The sequence below is a fragment of the Microtus oregoni genome, unplaced genomic scaffold (assembly GCF_018167655.1).
Source record: "Microtus oregoni isolate MIOR12 unplaced genomic scaffold, Mior012 000040F_ref0000088, whole genome shotgun sequence".
Classification (NCBI taxonomy): domain Eukaryota; kingdom Metazoa; phylum Chordata; class Mammalia; order Rodentia; family Cricetidae; genus Microtus; species Microtus oregoni.
In genome coordinates, this window is record NW_024543207.1 from 15,712,901 (window position 1) to 15,731,337 (window position 18,437).

At 48.5% G+C, this 18,437-nt stretch overlaps 1 protein-coding gene across 1 annotated transcript in view; it reads right to left on the bottom strand.

Moving 5' to 3' along the window:
• Positions 1–13,440: 13,440 nt before the first annotated feature.
• The window catches only part of Ankrd33b (ankyrin repeat domain 33B), a 59,575-nt gene continuing 54,578 nt past the window's right edge, over positions 13,441–18,437 (bottom strand). The window contains exon 4 of the mRNA XM_041632117.1: positions 13,441–16,011. Within this exon, the coding sequence (XP_041488051.1) occupies positions 15,194–16,011 (818 nt within the window). The 3' untranslated portion in view covers positions 13,441–15,193. The remainder of the gene's footprint in view (positions 16,012–18,437) is intronic.

Below are 18,437 nucleotides of genomic sequence, written 5' to 3' on the forward strand. Positions count from 1 at the left end.
TGCTACCCGGAAGGGGCACGGTACTGCCCTGCACACCTGCCCTTCACTCCTCCATATGCCCAGGTGTGGAAGCCAGGTGAGCCTTAGTGTGCATCCAGGAGCAGAGACACTGGTGGGACATGCCAGTTTCCAGTAACCCTGGCCACTGGACAGTAGAAAGGCCTTCATCCAAGCAGGGCATAAGCTAGGGGAGCCTGGAGCTCGGATGCCCTAGAGCTGGGTGGTGGGCAGATATTGGCAGACCCAGCAGGTTTGTGTTTAATTTATTATTTTCGAAGCATCTGCCTCCTGCCAGCACAGTCCATGGCGTTCTGCTGTTCTGCAGATCCCTAACTTCCCAGCTGCTGTGCTGATTCAATGTTGCTTTTTACAAATTCAAAAGGATTTTTTTCCCCAAGACAGGACATCCTGCTGGCCTCTGCAGGATCAAAACACAAACCAAACAAAAACCTGGGCCTTTCGCAAGGCTCCAGAGTGGCACTGAAGCCATATGCTCCTGCAGAACCAGGAGACAGCAGTGGGAACTCTGAGTTCACCATAACTATGGCCGGGGCCAGGAGTCCCTCGAGAACCAAAGCCAAAGGACGTGACCTACAGACACATCTCGCATGGCGGTGTGGGCATTGATCGGCCTCCTTTATCTCATTCTGATTCCTGGGTGTTTCCATGCGATTGCATCACCTAGGAACACTGCACCTGTCACGGGCTGTATAAATACACACGCAGTTTGAAAATGGCAAAATCACGTCATGGCTCGTTTCTCGGAGCAAACACCTATTCTTAAGCGGCATCTAACTATGCACACATACACGCACAAGTGCATTCATGGAAGCTTTTTTGCCCTTCTTTGCAGTCTCCTATCCATACACAATGTGGATCTTTTTCATTTTTATTTGTGTGTGCATATACATATGTGTATGTGTGAGTGTGTGTAAACGTGTGTGTGTGTGTGTGTGTGTGTGTGTGTGTGTGTGTGTGTACGCGGTATGTGGACACCTAGTGAAAGGTTACGTCCCTGAACACAAGCAGAAGCCAGAGAAGGACACCAAGCGTCCTGTTCCCTCAGTCTCTGCTCTATTCTCTTGGGACAAGGTCTCTCACTGAGCCTTAGGCTAGCAGCCAGCAAGCTATAGTGACCCTGCTGTCTCACTCCACACAGCACTGGAGTTACCGGGACGCACAGCCAAGCCTGCATGTCGAGGAGGGATGGTTTGAACTTGGGTCTTCATTTTCTGAAGCAAGCCCTCTATACGCTAAGCCAGCTCCCAGACCTACATTGTTGGTTTGGTTTTGAGTTTCATATATGCAATGTATTGAACAGATTTATCCTTTTCCCTGTTCTGTCATTCTTGACCAAAACCTGTCCTTCCAACTACACCCTTTCCTACTTTTATGTCTTGTGTTGGTGTTGTTGTGGTAGTGGTGGTGGAGGTGGTAGTGGAGGTGATTGTGGTGGTGGGTGGTGGTTTTGAAACAGTCTGTGTAGGCCTGACTGGCCTGCGGTGTGCTAGATAGACCAGGTTGGTTGTGTCTTCTTTAACGCTGGGATTACAAGCATAAATCAGCAGGTGTGGTGGTGCATGCCAATAATCCAGCACTCAAGAGGCAGGGCAGGCAGATCTATGTGAATTCAAGGCCAACCTAGTCTACAGAGTGTGTTCCAACACAGCCAGAGCTATATGGAGAGACCAAGTCTCAAAAATAAACAAACAAGTGTGAGCCTCCATTCTCTGTAGAAGAAACTCATAAAAAGAACTGGCTCGTGAACCTACAGAGACTGGCAAGTGCACCCTGCAGACTACGCTGGTAGGATGTAGACCTGGGAAGAGCTGAGGTGGCCGTGGAAGCCCAGGGGCTGTCTGTGAGAGACAGACCTCCAGGACTCTTAGAAGCATCGGCCTTGGAGGGACTGCTGGAGGCTTAGCCACATGACAGAGGACAATCTGCTTTTGTCAGGGTCCACCAGTTTAAACCCTGTTCAGAAAAGCCCACACAGGCATCACGCATGCCACTTAACCAAATACCGGGACACCTGGACACTGAGGTGTGTTGACAGAGAATGAACCCACATGAGGTCACCACACTCATGTTTACCCCGGTCTCAGAGAGCTCTGGATCTCTTCCCCTCTGACAGCACGGACGAGTCTGCAGGTCCTGGCCACATTCTGTCTAGCATTGAACTTGCTCTCCAAGCAGGCATTCTAAAATTCAATTAGTCACATTCATGACAAGAGAAAATACTTTTCCTGCTTCATCCCCTTTAATCCTAAATATTATGGTAAATCCAACTGCCATGCTTTAAAAATATCCAGTTCATCAACTGGAAAAAACTCAACACCAACAGATAAAATAAACTAATATAATCAGTAGAACTGAGAAGCCCTAAATGAGATTTTTTTTATTACATTTAGGCACTATTGTTATGCACTGTTGAAGGTCACTTGAAAGAGACTAGCCAGCGACCTAAGGCAGAGGGCTCAGTTTCTCATGCAAATCACAGGAACCCTTTATGGTCTCTACCAGAGAGATTCTTGGGACTATGGAATGTGTTTAGAGAATCAGGAAGGACCCTCGTTATGCCAAGAAGGTGGTTGCTACCTAGGAGTAATATCATCCTAACAGGGAACATTTGGCAAAATCTGGAGACAAATGTGTCACAGCTGGGAAGCTGGGGGAGGGGCTAGTTGGCAAGCATCCCCCTTGCACAGAGGGGGCCCCCCTCAAAAGGTCAACAATGCCAAGCCCATCAAAATCGCATGTGCCTGCCCTGTTCTAGAACCCTCTGGTTTATTATAACGTAACTAAGCAAACAGCCATAGTCAATTTCCTCTTGCTCTGGAATCTTGAAAACACTTAATCCATGTTTCCGTGATAAAGGCACGTTCAGTGGAAGCGGCTGCCACCGCCTCCCCAGTCCTGGAAGTGCGGGGAGCAAATTGCAGTGATACAGATTCGCTCCTGGATGCGTTAGATAGAGCAAATCTCTTCCTTCTGGGAGAGTGTGCAGCAGAGCTACACCGTAATGGTTGTTTCCTCCGATGCTGATACAAAGAAGAACCGAGATAAATGTCCCCTGGTGGCTTCCTCAGCCAATTCGCAGAGGGCAGGCAGGACAAGCTGATGGGCTTTTGGCTCAGCTATTTAAATTTTCTCTAAGAAAGGTCTCAAAGCCTCTTTCTGAACGGTTGCCGCCTGTTTTCCACCGCTAACGCTGTGCCCTCAAGCTGATTAACCTCGAGGCCATCAGGGCTCGCTGCAAAAAGACAAACAGCTAAAGAAGAACACGGTGTCTCTCTGCAGAACGGGCTGCCGGGAAAGACGCTTGAGTGTCTGCAGATAGAGGGGGCGATGGCCTTGGCCTGGGTCTCCGTCTTCTAGCAGAGCCTTCATTTCTGTCCTGAGGAGCAAAGACTATTCAGGAACTGGAGCGGTAAGACCGGACACCTTTTCACCCCTGATAGGGCACCGGTCACGGACCAAGGACTTGACTTCACCCAAGTCAGCCTGGTGAACTATGAGATTCCTGGGCTTCCACACATGAAGTGATACTTCATTTGTCTTTTAATAAATAAAGCGTGCCTGAAGTTCAGAGAGTGAAACAGTCATCCTGGTCAGCCTTACAGATCAGATAGTGGTGACGCACACCTTTAATCCCAGTAGCCTCACTAGTTTACCACAGAAACCAGGCGGTAGTATTGCACGCCTTTAATCCCAGCACTAGAGAGGAATATAAGATGGGAGGAGACAGCTCTCATGCGGTCTCATTCTGAGATTCCTGGAGGCAGGATCGCCTTTCAGACTGAGGCAGAGGTACGAGACAGTGGCCGGCTGTTTTGCTTTTCTGACCTTCAGGTTGAACCCCAATATCTGTCTCTGGGTTTTTATTAACCCTGCCACACTCACAGGTGTGTAGGTGAGGGCTTCCTCACAGGTCCATGGGTAGTTGGCACCTGCATCACTGAGCCAACACCAGCATTGGTACCACTCATGAAAACTGCATCTCAGGGGCCCCCTCCACAGCCTGCAGGTGTTGCTAAGATTCTCCTCTCTACTTACATATCCCTGGGGAGGTTGTCCTTTCTCCTGAGTTCTCCTAACGTTCTTTTGTTGTGTGGTAAGCCTTCCCTTCCTCCCTCCAGGAGGAGGAATCTAGTGAAGCCAATCTACCCCACAGAATTCTTGGGACGAGTGCTCACTTAGCCCCACACTGCCTGAAGACGAACATGGAACTCGGCTTCCTTGACAGCCCCCCTGCAATGAAGTCCTGGAGCTGCTCTAGTTTCAGCTGCCAGGTGTGTCCGCACAGCCGTAAAAGACAAGTTTCAGAGCACCGGATAAAGCAAACTGTAAAAGTCTACTGCTTTCTCATCAATTTTACTCCCCACCATGGATGCCACCTCCACCTTCGCCTGACAAGACCAGAAGCCAGTGCAGGAAACCTCCTGAGGCATGCTTCGTCTGAGACCCTCAAAGTAAAGAGGAAGGCAAAACAAGAACAATTGTGAGAAACCAGCTAAATCCTGAGGCGCAGTTCCGTGCTGTGCAAGAAGGAACCCTCTTTGAATGCCTTGCAGTGTCTTTCCAATGGTTTGTGTTGCCTTCCTACTCATGTAACACCCCGGGGGTGCTAACATAACTGTGACAGCTGACTGTCCCTCAGAAACCGGCTGCTTTGGTGTCACAGCTAGAAGTACTTTCCGGGAAGCTTAATACTAACATTCTTCAAGGTAGCAAGTTAGACTACTTAACTCTTCTTAAAACCATTCTGAAAAAGCATGGGATAAATCTGGACTCGCTGAACATAGCGGACAATGAGGAATACTGAGAACTCAAGAACAATAGCAGTTGGTTTTTGATTTTACTGCACGTACTGGCTTTGGGGGAGCCTAGGCAGTTTGGATGCTCACATTACGAGACCTGGATAAAGGTGGGCGGTCCTTGGGCTTCCCACAGGTCAGGGAACCCTGACTGCTCTTCAAGCTGATGAGGGAGGGGGACTTGATCGGGGGAGGGGGAGGGAAATGGGAAGCGGTTGCGGGGAGGAGGCAGAAATCCTTAATAAATAAATAAATTTAATTAAAAAAAAACATTCTCATCACAAAGGAAAAAAAAATGCCCAGTTTTCCCAGGAGGGTTGGAATGAAGGCTCGGGAGTAAAGGTGCTTACTGAACAAGCCCGGCGTCCTGAGTTCGATCCCCAGATCCCACTTAGAGCTAGAAGGAGAGAATTGACTATACAGAGTTGTCTTCTGACCTCCATGTGTGACCTGTGGCATGCATGTCCACACATATCACACACACACACACACACACACACACACACACACACAAAACGTAATTTTTTTAAAGTTAGCCCAGAAAAGGAAAACAAAAGACCATTACATTGTGGGGACAAAACAATTAGCATCCCTAAGAAGGGGAGCTGGCATCAATTCAGTGAAGAAGTTAGCTTCTCCAACGACATCTAGTCAACCTAAACATAAGGAGATGATAAATGATAGGCACGTATTCACTTTGTTTAAACAACATAAACATAACACTGTATTTCGTTAATCACAGAGACGTTGTACTACACAGATCACAGTAAATCTAGGGCTATGCCACCACTGTGACCAACCACGCAGTGCCACCATCATCCTTAGCATCTCATCAGGACCTTCAGACCACCAACGCTGGCATCTCCTTCTTCATCGTCCCCATCTCTATCAACCTTCCCAGATCTGTTGACCTTACTCAGTACCAGGCCTTCCCAGCAACTCTACTTGCTACACTTTGTCATTTTGCAGATGAGTAAGGCAAAGTTTAGTGAAGTCAAAGCCACATAGTTAGGTGGCAAAGCTTTGACTAACCTAACACTAAATTCTATGCTTTCTAATGCTAATCCTTCTCCCCCCTCTCATCTCTCAAGACAAGATATCATACTAGCCCAGGCTATCCGCAAATTCACAACTTGATTAGATAGCCCTCGCTTCCCTCTGTCTTACACTGACTCTCCTGCCTCAGTCTCCCCAGGGCTGGCATTATAGGCATGGACCACCACACCCAGCTGCCTAGCACCAAAGTACAGACGTTGAGACTGAACTCCGAGCTGCTCCTCAGCATCTTTTTTTATTAGTACCAAGGCCTCCTGGGTACTTGTCCTCTCTGTCTTCAGTATTCCCATCTGTAAGATGAGAAGAGTAACAGTCCCTGGATTTCAGTATTCTAACATGCCTGGCCAATGGTCTGTGTAGAAGATAGTTTTTAGCTGTATTGTTATTATCTTTTACATGGAATTGGCCCTAACCCGACCTCACACAAATGCTCAAAAGGTCCACGTTTCCTCTTAAAGAATGAGAAGATACTGCCACCTCCTTGCTCCCTTTCAGCTTCTCAATGGAACCATGAGGAAAGCCAGCCGGAGACTCCCTGCAAGGAGGATGCTCTAGCGTGTGACCTGTATCACCACAGATTGTCCAGTTTCACACAAGAGGGGATCTTCAAGGGTGTGTGAGAGAAAGGAAGAGGAAGAGTCAGGGATGAGGCTGTGGGGAGCCAGGGCCAGTGGAGAACGGCTGGTGGTGTGTCTCCGGGGATGCCTGTCATACCCCACACATCCCCACCCCCTAAGCCTGCACCCATTCCACAGCACTAGATGTGAGCGCGGCTCCCAGTTCTGCTTCAGCTTCTTCTGCTCTCTTCCCACATCCTGACCTTGGGGTGTGCCTGGAAGAGATCAGACAGCCTCCTGCGAGTTCTTTCTTCAGCCTAGAGCCAGATGTACAGTGACATCTCCACCTGCAGATGAACAGTTCAGAGCACCTCGCTGACACCAGAGTTCACACAGAGTGAGACCGAGTGGGTCTAGCCTCTGTCTTCCCAGAGGATTAGAATTCAGGAAGCCGTTGAAACACACATCTCTTTCTGCTCCCTGCGGGCCATATTTTGGTACCCAATTCTCCATCAGGTATCACTGGGGCTCTTGAGAGATATCCCTGATGGTCTGAAAGGCTTGAAAGCAGAGGAGTTTAGGAGAATCCCTGAGCATCCCAAAGACACTGGACACTGAGTCCAGTCACTCCCAGAGTCACTCCCAGAAGGCCACTCTCCAGGACTCGAGAATGAGTTCAGGATTCATGGATTCACTAACAAAACACATATCACGGAGGAAAAAATGTAATCAAGACTGGCCTCCAGTCTGCGTGCCTCCGAAGGCTTCCTCACACAGCTTAGATTACGCGTGGTGTCATTTGTTTAATTAAGCAAGCCAAGCATCTTCTTCCCCGTGTGCCTTTCTGGGAGAAGAGCCAGGCTGGGTCTAATAAAGCTGGGTATCTTCCACACTGTGTCTTCAACTGAGCTGACTTAGCTGGTTTTTATTATTGTCCAACATTCTCCTAGCAAAATGCCAGTGCCCTTATTAACATGGTCCAATCTGCAATGTCCCGGCAGGCATTTCATAGGACAGCCACCAAGTCCATGCTACTGTTCGGCGAGCCGCTTCTCTGACTCCTGGGTAGAAGGGGTAGGTAGGCAATGGGAGGCTTCCTTTGAGAGTTCACTGCCGGGAATGATGGGAGCTTTCTGCTGGCAATGCTGGGTGCCAGACAGAGAAGCACAAAAAGGACAGGATGACCAAACAGGGCAGGGCCATGAGGCCGCAGTGAGGTGAGGGGTTCCCATTATGCCCACGGGCTAGAGGAGAAGAGAGCCACGTGCTGGATTGCTGGTGTGGGGCTGTGTCTTCCAGCTGAGGTGGAGCCATGAGCAGAGTCCAGCTTTTGTCCAGTCTGCCTCCGGGCTCATGTTTTTCAAAGGATTTCATTCACAGCCTGCAGACACAGTGCACACAGTGGGACAACTGCTACTCAGGAAACCCAGGAAGGACAAAGATGTCACCTCCGGTTTGGTGGGGGGGGTGCAGACGGTAGGAGTACAGCATGCAAAGTGCCGGTGAGGGGACATGAGAAGGTAGAGTGTCAGGAAGACTGCTGCAAACCAACAGAGCCACCGAGTGGAGGCTGAGTGAGTGACAGACACTGATCTCAGACACTGGACATGGATTGAGCATGGATGAGACCTCAAAGCCCACCCCCACAGTGACACGCTTTCTCCAACAGGGCCACATCCACTCCAACAAGGCCACACCTCCTAAGAATGCCACTCCCAGCCGGGTGATGGTGGTGCACGCCTTTAATCCCAGCACTCGGGAGGCAGAGGCAGGCGGATCTCTGTGAGTTTGAGACCAGCCTGGACAACAGAGCTAGTTCCAGGACAGGCTCCAAAGCCACAGAGAAACCCTGTCTCGAAAAACCAAAAAAAAAAAAAAAAAAAGAATGCCACTCCCTTTGGGGACCATTTTCTTTTAAATGACCACACACCAATTACACATAAATAAATCTTTAAAAAATTAAAACCACAGCTCTAAACAATATAAGCCTGTGTCTACATGTAAGGGACAACATACGTTTATATGCATATGTATACACACATACACATTAATCTGTGAGTGTGGGTAAAGTCCCGAAGTTTAGGAAGGATATTGAGAGGGTAATAGCAGGAAATGAAGACGGATGGGGTTCAGGCAGTACACGTGGGACATGAAAGAAGACAGACAGCTAATGTTTCTCTAGTTTCACAGTGCATTTGTGATTTCAACTTTCTGTGCGTTGAAGCAGCAAGAACCATTTTGCATCTCAAAAGAATCCAGCATATGTTGTTCCTCTGAGCCTGAGTGAGGAAGCTAGGCTCCCTTCAATTCCATTGACCGTTCATGAGAGGGGAATTAGACCTGACTGGTCACATGGACCCAACTCAGTAAAGTGGTTTGTAAAAATTCGCTTTGGGGGAGGGGTTTTGTCACCTGTTTCTCTTTTTTTCTTCTATTCAAAATTGTACCAAGCTATTATGTTATTTGACATATAAGTTGTATTATTATATGTAAAATACAGTTTTTAAAAATAAAGACACATGGGGGGCTGGAGAGATGGCTCAGTGGTTAAGAGCATTGCCTGCTCTTCCAAAGGTCCTGAGTTCAATTCCCGGCAACCACATGGTGGCTCACAACCATCTGTAATGAGGTCTGGTGCCCTCTTCTGGCCTGCAGACATACACACAGACAGAATATTGTATACATAATAAATAAATAAATATTTAAAAAAAAAATAAAGACACATGGCTGGAGAGATAGTTCAACTGTCACTGAACTGTCTCCTCTTCTAAGGGTCCTAGGTTTGATTCCTATAACCCACATGGCAGCTGGCAGCCATCTGTAACCCATTCCAGAAGATCTGAGAGCAGCAGGGATACAAAACACTCATATACATAAAGTAAAAAATAGTAAAATAATAAATTTTTAATGAGAAGTGGAAATGAAGCCCCAGCTCTAGAAGGATCACACAGCTGCTCGGGAGCAGCCTCGGGTGCTGAGGGGTCTCTTCCTCACAGATCCCTTCACTGTGGCTTCTTGTTGCCCCCTCAGGTTGGCTACCTTTGGTTCTGTGAAAACTACTTTTTTAAATATTTTAAACAAGCTGTGGTAATACATAAAAGTAGGACATGCTGAAGGGGCAGAGGCAGGAGGGACGCAAATTTGAGAACCACCTAGACTGGGAAGACGGCTATGAGCAAAGGGAGCGGCCAAGCCTGGTCACGTGAGTTTGATCTCCAGTAACTGCCTGGTAGAAGGAGAGGATCAACTTCCACAATTGTCCGCTAACCCACCACACCAAAGGCAAGTGTGCCGCACACGTGCACACAAATAAGTCATTAAATATAAAACCACATTTCTAAATTATTTTTAAAACTCCACAAAGAAATATTAATTAATGATTTTTTAAAAATCCCTGAATGATAACACATATAGCGTGCCACTCAGGTAAAGGGAGACAGAGGAAAACTGGGGTGCCTTCTGTCTCAGGGGTGTGCCTTCTGGAAGGGGTGGACCATGGTCCTTGTGAGGTACAAGGAAGCACTCACGAGAAACACCCATGAAAATAAAGTGGAAGTGTGTGGAAACAAAATGTATAGAACCGTTTCAACCAAAACAAATGACAGGAAAATACCATACATTTGATAGTATTTTAAAATAATTTATTCAAATATCACAATTTTATACCATAATGTTTATTTTACAGGTGATTTTTAATTCTTTTCACCATTGGTTTATTTTTTTCTAGTGTCTCTTTTTTCTACACTTTTACAACAGAATTTGTCAGAAGTTGAAAGAGAGAAACACATTCTTCCTACTGAATAATATATCACATTTAACTTTGAGATTACATAACTTGTCTATCCAGAATTGAAGCTGCTGGGGGTGTGGGGGGGTCACACTTATTAGTGGGTCCCAAGGTCCCTGAGGTCTAAATAGGAAAATATCCTGTTATAAACTGTAGCAAAATTCTCATCTCAAAATAAACCACTCTGGAATTTACAATGATATCCACATTCAACATCTGTACAGCATCCAAAAACTCACAAGGGGGGAGGGGGTTAGGAATGACAAAGGAAATGGCTTCACATTCAGTAAAACAGAGCTCAAACCAGAAGGCAGGACCCTGAACCCTGGCGGTACAGAAGTCGGCTCCGTCCCTCACCGTCAGTCTCCCACCACTGAAAGCCGAGACTCTCACACCCCAGCAAATTCTAGGCCCAACTCTCTTCTTGTTGTTTGTTTTTAGAATTATGATTTGGACCAAGAAAGCTCCAGTCCTAGTAGGCTTCGCCATCATTCGAATGGAGCCCTGGGTTCTAACCCCACAGCAGGCCCCAGGTCGGTGGTGGAGAGGATGACGGTGCCACTTCTGGACATGTGGTGTCCACTCACCCTCCTGTCACATGTACACAGAGTCACACCGTTGTGAGCTAGTTTCTAGAACTTTCTAACTGCTGTGTGTTATGTGCCTGATTTGCTACTCCTCAAATCCATACAGGGTCAGGTCAGCCCGGCCTGCTGCTTTCTCTGCCTGGGATGGACAGTTTCATGCCTCTGCCATCTACCTTCTCTTTCTAAACAATGCAAGTCACGTGACAGCCAAGAGAATGTTTTTAAAACCAGAACTAGCCAGCTGATCTAATACCAAGGCAGACTGGAAAATCCCAACGCTTCCTTAGAGTACCATTCTGTTCTAGGGGTTCACCTGTGTCACGTCCCACAGAGTATACGCCCACCCCCAAAGCAGGACAGCAGCTCTGGGAGGCCGTGGGAGCTCTCCAGGGGGGTGCTCTTGGGTCTGGGCCCCTCACACAATTGACAGTCACCAAAGCCAGAGTTGACCCATACGCAACTGGGTTATTTGCTGTTAGCCACCTGGGACAGCACCATTTCCTAGTAGGACAGCCTGGGGTGTGGAAACTCCAGCCAAGCCAGGCTTCACACTGTTTGGGGACTCTGGGTAGACCCGCAGGCCTTGCAATCCACCTGAGCACACACCTCAAACAGGCCGCAGAGACTCCCTGAGTGCCACCGTGAGCCTGCAGCTAGGACAGTTACAAGCAGAGTTCTGGCCTTCAGCTTGCCTTTTTAAGTGGATAGCATGCACGGACCCCATTAATATAACCTGCTGCTGAGGGCGGCCAGCGCACAAAAGGGGGTTCACCTTTCATTACAGTCTTACTTCAGGTTGGGGCAGGGCGTGAAAATTGCATGTGTAGCACCTGGCTTCCAGCAGCAACACCTGAAAACCAGCCAAACCGATCCAGCCAGACCAAAGCAGGCAGCATTCCCAATAGCACTGCTAAGCCTTAATAATAACAATCAATAAAATAAAGCCTCTGGAGAAATTTTCAGTCACGTTATCAAAAATGTTAAGGAGTAGACATGTGAAGCTCGGGGCTGAGGATTTAGCTCAGCGGGAGAGCAGTTGCCAAGCAAGCACAAACCCTGGGTTTAGTTCTCAGCTCAAAAAATAAAAAGTTAACAAACATGTGAATTTAGCAAATAAATGAATAACGGACTCGGGTTACAGAGATGTGCAGAGTTGGCCAGGGTGACTAAGAAGTGCCTTTTCATTCTTTGTGGCAAACTCTACCCTCGCTCTGACAGCCCCGGTCATTCTTCTGTTGTGTGACTTTGTTGTTTCTTTAAGGATTCATCATGCTCAGTGTTCCCGCCTTCACGCTCTAGAAGCCGTGGTCCTCCACATTGTTGCCTGGCTTGAAGGGGCCAAGGGCTAGCAGCACAGATCAGAGCCCAGACAGTGACCAGCACTGGAGAACTCACGGGGAACCTGCTGGAATTTCCCAGTCGCTAGAAAAGCCCCCTCACCGTATGAGAGGAGGGAATTTACGGTGAGACACAGTTATTATTCTGGGGAATAACTGTAGATGCTCCCAGACTCCTGGAGACTGGAGTCAGCCCCCTCCCCACAAGCCTCTCTCTTGTCTATAACAGCCTTGGTGCCTCTCCAGAGACCTGGTTCCAGCTGCCAGCTGGGACGGAATGGCCACAGGCCTCTTGGCACACCCTCTCTGAGTCTATAAAACCCAGTTTCTAGCCCACATCATGAATCCTCCCTTTCCCGGTGTGTGAGATGAGTCTGGAAATCCAAAGCTGAGATGGAAAACACCTTGCCATTCTGACTCCCCCCCCCCCCCCCCCCCAGGTATCAGGAGAGGCCCAGGAGCCTGGAAGGAGCTGAAGAAGGAGGTGCAAAGTCTCTCCTGCCACCTACTGTCCTGCTCCAGCACAGCAAGCACACTACCCATGGGGGTCATTGATGGACCAAGGGTACAGTGTCCCTCATCCTTCCTTCCTGAGGAGCCCGATCCTTCCTAAGGCACCCTGTGAGCTCCCGTTCAATGACTGTGGCCATCTTATCCTAAAAGCAAGGGGAATAGACCAGGGGCTCAGAGAACAGCTCTGGGGAGTGGGTATGGATTGTCCATCTGGGCATCAGTCACCTCTGCCTACCTGGAGGCAACTGTTAACACAAGGGTCACAGCTAGAAGCAGCAGCTGAGAGACACAACTGTGATGTCATTCCTACTGCCGAGGTCCCCATAAATCTCCACGGAGGCAAGTCCCAAGACCTCCCTTAGAAACAACAGCTTTGATACTATCTTGGAAATATTTCTTTCATCCAGTTTAACCCTAATTGACTTCACCATCAAAAAGATTTAAACTACACTTCAACTTCTCCCCAACTATATTTATGTATAAATCCCTGAGAAGACACCTGTCCACTTGGAATTCACTATTTACAATTAATACACCCAAGGCCAAGCAGGCCCCCAGGCCTGTGACTCGACTCTGCCAAATCAGGAAAACAGAGCAGGTCTCCTTTCCAAAAGCAGAAGGCAGAGCCGATGTCCTGAAGCCACAGCCCTGCCCTCCGTCCTCTCCTGGGGATCTAGAGATCTCTGCTGATGTCCTGAAGCCACAGCCCTGCCCTCCGTCCTCTCCTGGGGATCTAGAGGTCTCTGCTGATGTCCTGAAGCCACAGCCCTGCCCTCCGTCCTCTCCTGGGGATCTAGAGGTCTCTGCTGATGTCCTGAAGCCACAGCCCTGCCCTCCGTCCTCTCCTGGGATCTAGAGGTCTCTGCTGATATCCTGTTGTCATAGCCCTGCCCTCCATCCTCTCCTGGGATCTAGAGGTCTCAGTCTCATAGTGCAGTGGGAAAAGCAAGGGCTTTCTTTCCCTGCCTTTTTAGATCTAAGGTCAGACTGACCTATTTTATGGTGTTTCGGGGAAAGCTAGTGGGAGAGCTCTCGTTGCTCAATGCCTAATGGCACCAAGTATGAAGAATTAAGATTAAGTCAGTACCACTCTCCCCCTCCCTGCAGTGTGAGACGGACCTCAGCAAAGGGCTTCCAAATCAGTCTGTAGTATTCTGAATCTACAGCTACCAAGTAGCTACATTAAATATCCAAATAAAGTAATAAAGTAGCTACATTAAATATCCAAATAAAGTGCACGTGACTGGTATGCTAAGACTCAGTTGGGAATTTTTTAATGCTTTGGAGCTAAAAGAAAGAAAGGTATAGAAAGAACCCTTCCACTGAGAGGTCGGCACCCAAGGCAAATCCCATCCCGGCCTGAGTCCCCACATATCGGAAGGTCTACAAAGTTGGGATGGGGATGAACTGAACACTGGGGCTCATCAAGGGGAAACTGTCACTCAAAACACACAAGAGACTCCCTGGAGGAGAGGGCCACCTGAGTGCAGATCACTGCAGGAAAACCTTCCCCAAACTGCTGTCTAGGATCTAGGGTGTTCCACCTGTCCTAAAAGTCATCTGTCTGCCCCTCAAAAGTTTGCAGCACCCCCGCCCTCTGCATCTTGGACATAGTTAAGGATACCCACATTTGCTTCTTTCTGGGCATATACGATTGTGTTTCTACTACTCATTTGTTAAATCTACCCCCTGCTAAATAACTGTTCTCCTCAAATCACCTGGAAGATGGATGGTCTGTCTATCCAAGCCTCTTGTTTTAAATGAGTTTGATCCCAGAAACACATGCACTTCTGCAATGGGCCATGGTCACTTTCAAGGATATAAGTGATGATGATGACAATGATGACGACGATGGTCAGAACAAAAGGTTTAAGAAAGGGAACGAAAGGAAGGAGACTTCCTGAAATGAAGGCTTCCATCTCACCTGCCCGTTTTGAATAGAAGTCCGTGCCCTCATCAAGTAGAAGCAGGCATTTGGCATCACTCAAGTCAATAGGAAAAGCCAGGTGTGTCCACGGGACACGAGAAGGCAAAAGCCAGAACCGAAGGGCGAAAGGGGAGAATGCCAGAGTTCTGTGTGATTCACACAATCATTACAAGTATTTATTGCTAGAGGCAGCATTTTAAACAAAGGGTCTCCAAACACAGGGATTAAAACTGCCATAATTACAAAGAGCCCATCACTTGTAAAATGCTGCAGTTTTTCATAAATAACAAAATAAAAAAGTATGTGAAAATGCCCTTTGATAAATTAGGTTTTTTAATTCTTCATTGGGGTCCTCTAAGAGGTGACTTCTGGGAAACTGCCCTTTGGGTGTATAAACTGCTCAGGGAACTAGTTTTAAGCAAAAGCCATCCTGTCTTGGGAACAATGGAGAACCTGCTTCGTGGGTCTAGGAAAGAACGACCCAGAGGTTGTGTAATGCAGCGGAGAGGGGCACCCCTCTCTGTGGTGCCATCTACACCACCCGCAGCCTCCCAGCTGGATCCCTGCGCTGCTCCCACACCAGGCACACACGCGGAGGGTATCACGGCCCCTTCACGTCCTTTTCCTCCAACGTGGCGCCCGCTTTTCCTTCTGAGCCTCTGCCTGGCGTTTCTTCTCCGCCTCCTCCGCCTTCCTCTTCTCCTCCTTGGCCTCTTTGTACCGCCACTTGGGGATCTGCAGGTGTACACTGTCCTTGGTGTTGCCTTTTGGGGCTGGGCGCTCGGGCTGGAAGGTGGGCGCAGGGGCCTTGCTGATGCGCACCCTGGGAACCACCACTCCTGGCCTCACGCTGCTTCTCCGGAGCAACTGCAAGGGCAGGAGGCTGGCCTTCCGTGAGACAGGGGCAGGGGTGGGTCCTGGGGCCCCAGAGGACTGGGATGACCAGGGATTCGCTCTGGGAGTCTCCAAAGTCTGGGATTGCAGTTCAGAGCCATCCTGAGCATAGGTGTCCGGGTTCCCCCTAGCTGCTAGGATTTCCTGCACTGCCAGGCGCCGTTTCCCCACGCAGGGAGGGTTCTCCGGGCACACAGTCTGGCAGACGACAGCAATGGCGGGGCTATAAAGGCTTGTGGTCATCCTGACCATGTGATCAAGGACACCTCCATCCGCCAGTCCCTGGCCTGAGCGGGAGGTCAGAGTGGACCGCAGGAACTCTGTGAATCTCTGAAAGCAGTTTTTGGAACGTGCTGGTTTCAAGAGCGCCTCAGCGGGAAGCGGCAATTCTGGCTTGTACTTGTCCCCAAACTGCTCTGGGCAGGGTCGCTCCATCAGCCTCTGCATGACACGAACAGCCTCCACTCGGCCAGTGTATGCAGCCCACTCCTGTGGTGACATCCCACGGCGGGGATCCCTCGCTTGAACATCCGCCCCTGAAAAAAAAAACACACATTGCCCCAGTGGGTCAGGCAGCCAGGATGCGCTTCCACAGATGAAGAATGGTGGCAGGATCTAGAACAGTTATTCTGGTTAATTTTGCATTTTCTTGGCTAGGCCAGAGTAACCAGTGGTTTGACCAAATCCTGAGCTGGGCACAAGCCTGGAGAGATTGGACTCAGAGTCACAATGGTTACTTTTCAAATATGGTGGAGCCTCACCGATCAGCTGCAGGGGGTAAGAGCAACCAGAGCTTGCCTGGAGCACTGAATCCTCCTGCACACCCCCATCAATTTCAGACACCCCAATCCCCGGGTTTACATAAGACAACTCTTTAGAATGAATCATTTATGTGCCCTGGCGACTGTTTCTTTAGAGACAATGGTCACTCCCTGGAAAATCTTTCTTCCATGCCCCCTTCCCCAAAAGACACTGCAGACTTAAACCCCAACTCAGCTGAGATCCACATACATTCCAACTGCTGCCTACAGAAATGGATGCAGAACCACAACCAATCTCAGCTCAGCATAGTTAAAAATCATGCAAGAGTCCAAGTCCCATTACTCTCCGCCGGCAAAGCATCCAGAACTAGGGCAATTATCTAGTCTGTGAGCTCCCCAGGGACCCAGTCAGCATCGGCGGGATCTTCATTTAGATCTCACACAGACCCACGTGTCTAACATGGTGGCTGATCAGTTGCTCTGAGTCAAGAGCGTGGGGCTCAGCCACCTCCCCACCCTGCAGGCCTACATCAAGCCTCGTGACTGGAAGACCACCTCCCTAGCTCACCTGCTGAAAGCCTTAGTCCCGCGACACATTAAAGAGTACCAGTCTTGGGAAAGTGGCAATTACTCGGAACTGGAATTCAGGAGGAACTCATTAGCTAGAGCACAATTTATAAACTAGGAAAATGGAAAGGGGGGCAGTAAAAATGCCACTGCAAAAATAGATGACACATTAAACCTTAATTAATTGCATGTCACTTTAAAAGGGAACAAACTGCGAAATTAAAACTTTAATGAACACTGCATGAAAGAGACATTTTTCAAAGGCTAATGAAAAATGAAAGGAAATGCTGTCCAGAGCTTAGCCGTCTTCCTCCTATCTTTTAGCACGATCAGAAAACAAATGCTGTAAATCAAGATGAGCCAGTTCTACTAGAGCAGCCCCGGACCCCGAGTCACCAGGCTCCTCGGGAAACTGTTGCTAAGGGTAACAGCAACTAAACTATGAGTGATGATACAGCTGTCCCTGGCCTCCATACGGAACGGAACCCAGACCCCCCACTGGATACCAAATTCTGGGGTGGCACGTCAGCCTATATACCGATACACTGAAACATCTTCTGATTACCCATAATCCATAACTCAATACAAATGTTATCTACCATTGTTACACTGTGTTTAGGGGATGGCAACAAAAGAGGTCTGATCATGGTGTGTGTGTGTGTGTGTGTGTGTGTGTGTGTGTGTGTGTGTGTGTGTTTGTGTGTTCTATCAGAGCCAGCTGAACCCACAGATATAGACTCTAAGACGTGGAGCTGGAAGAATGTGTTGCAGTACTGAGGATTGAATCTAGGACCTTGCACATACCAGGCAAATGCTCTACCAACCTAAAAGATGATTCACACTTTACATTGATACCTTTCGAAGAGTAACAGGAACATCTCCTTACAGTGGCTCACCTGAGTTCCACTCCTAGCCAGCATCATTTCACCCACTGAACAAAACTGGAGACATGACTTGGGCTCTCACTCTGGTGGCTACTGGCTGCTATGCTCTATGCTGTAAGTTATCTGTACAAAATGCTCTACTACACTCAAGAAAGCATTATACTCAAATATACACACGACATCATGATTGCTCTAACCTAGGCTTGCTCAATGTTGAAAGTACTGGAAATTTTGGCCAGTTACTTCTTTGTTATGGGGTTAGCCTGTGCACTGTGGGAACTCTAATAACACCTCTGCTCTCTGACTAAAAGATGCCAGTAGCCCATTTGCTGTGACAGCCAAACTCTTTTTTGGCCATTGTCAAATATCTCCTAGGAGACAACATTGCCATCTCAGAATCACCGGTCCAACCTAAGGACAATGGTCCTAGTCCCCATCCAGCCTTCTGTGGCCCAGTACCAGGACTGATCAGTAAGCCCTAATGAGTTCTTTGCCTCCTGCTGCTGCTGATTTCTACCTGAAACAGACCAGAGGCCCAGAGGTCTGGTGACTCCCACAGAAACAAGCTGTCAAATGGGGCTGGCAGGATGGTAGGGTGGATAAAGTGTTTGCCACATGATCATGAAGACCTAAATGGATTCCCAGCCCATGTAAAAAGCCAGGCACTGGGCATGGTGGAGAGCACCTAGAATCCCAGGGCTGGGGAGGCAGAGACAGGGGGATCCCTGGAGCTCATGACTAATCAAGCTA